A 552-nucleotide genomic window follows, 5' to 3' on the forward strand; every position below is an offset into this window, starting at 1 on the left:
TAAGGGGGGGAAGGCCCTCCCAATTTTTTTTGGGAAACCCCCCCCCCCCCCCCCCCCCCCCCCCCCCTTCCAAGGTGTGATCAGGGATTGACCTCATTTTTCCATGCGCCTGGGGGCTCTTCAATCAAATGATAGAAACACAACGATGCGCTCGCTGCGCCGGGTACGAGCTACTCGATCAAGAACGCCTTTGCGGTCTAAGGCCGTACTTAGTAGCTGCAGGCATGCAGGAGCCAGATCAGAGATTTGGTGCTTGGCACACGTTCAAAGCGGACCGGTGCTGACCAGGTTAAGCTCGACCACAAAACTCCTGTTTTCCCGATTCCTGAGTGACTGGGGTGAGCGGAGCTCTGTTGGTTGCGATGTGCATTCCCGCCGGGTCGCTGGGGCTGAGCGGAATGTGTTTCCTTGCCGTGAGAAGAAAACTTCGAGATGTTTAGTGTCTTTGTCCTTTTCTCTGTCTCCTTCTTTGCACAGACCCAGACTTGGTTCTTTTGGCAGTGCCCATGTGCGTGAATGTTTTTTTTGAGGGATTCCAAGTCATCGCGCTGC

At 54.7% G+C, this 552-nt stretch overlaps 1 protein-coding gene across 1 annotated transcript in view; it reads left to right on the forward strand.

The window, feature by feature from the left end:
* Positions 1-550, forward strand: part of MONBRDRAFT_33032 (uncharacterized protein) — a 2,012-nt gene extending 1,462 nt beyond the window's left edge. The window contains exon 7 of the mRNA XM_001747019.1: positions 136-550. Within this exon, the coding sequence (XP_001747071.1) occupies positions 136-201 (66 nt within the window). The 3' untranslated portion in view covers positions 202-550. The remainder of the gene's footprint in view (positions 1-135) is intronic.
* The last annotated feature ends 2 nt before the right edge of the window (positions 551-552 follow it).

This window comes from Monosiga brevicollis, genomic scaffold, assembly GCF_000002865.3.
Source record: "Monosiga brevicollis MX1 MONBRscaffold_15 genomic scaffold, whole genome shotgun sequence".
Lineage (NCBI taxonomy): Eukaryota > Choanoflagellata > Craspedida > Salpingoecidae > Monosiga > Monosiga brevicollis.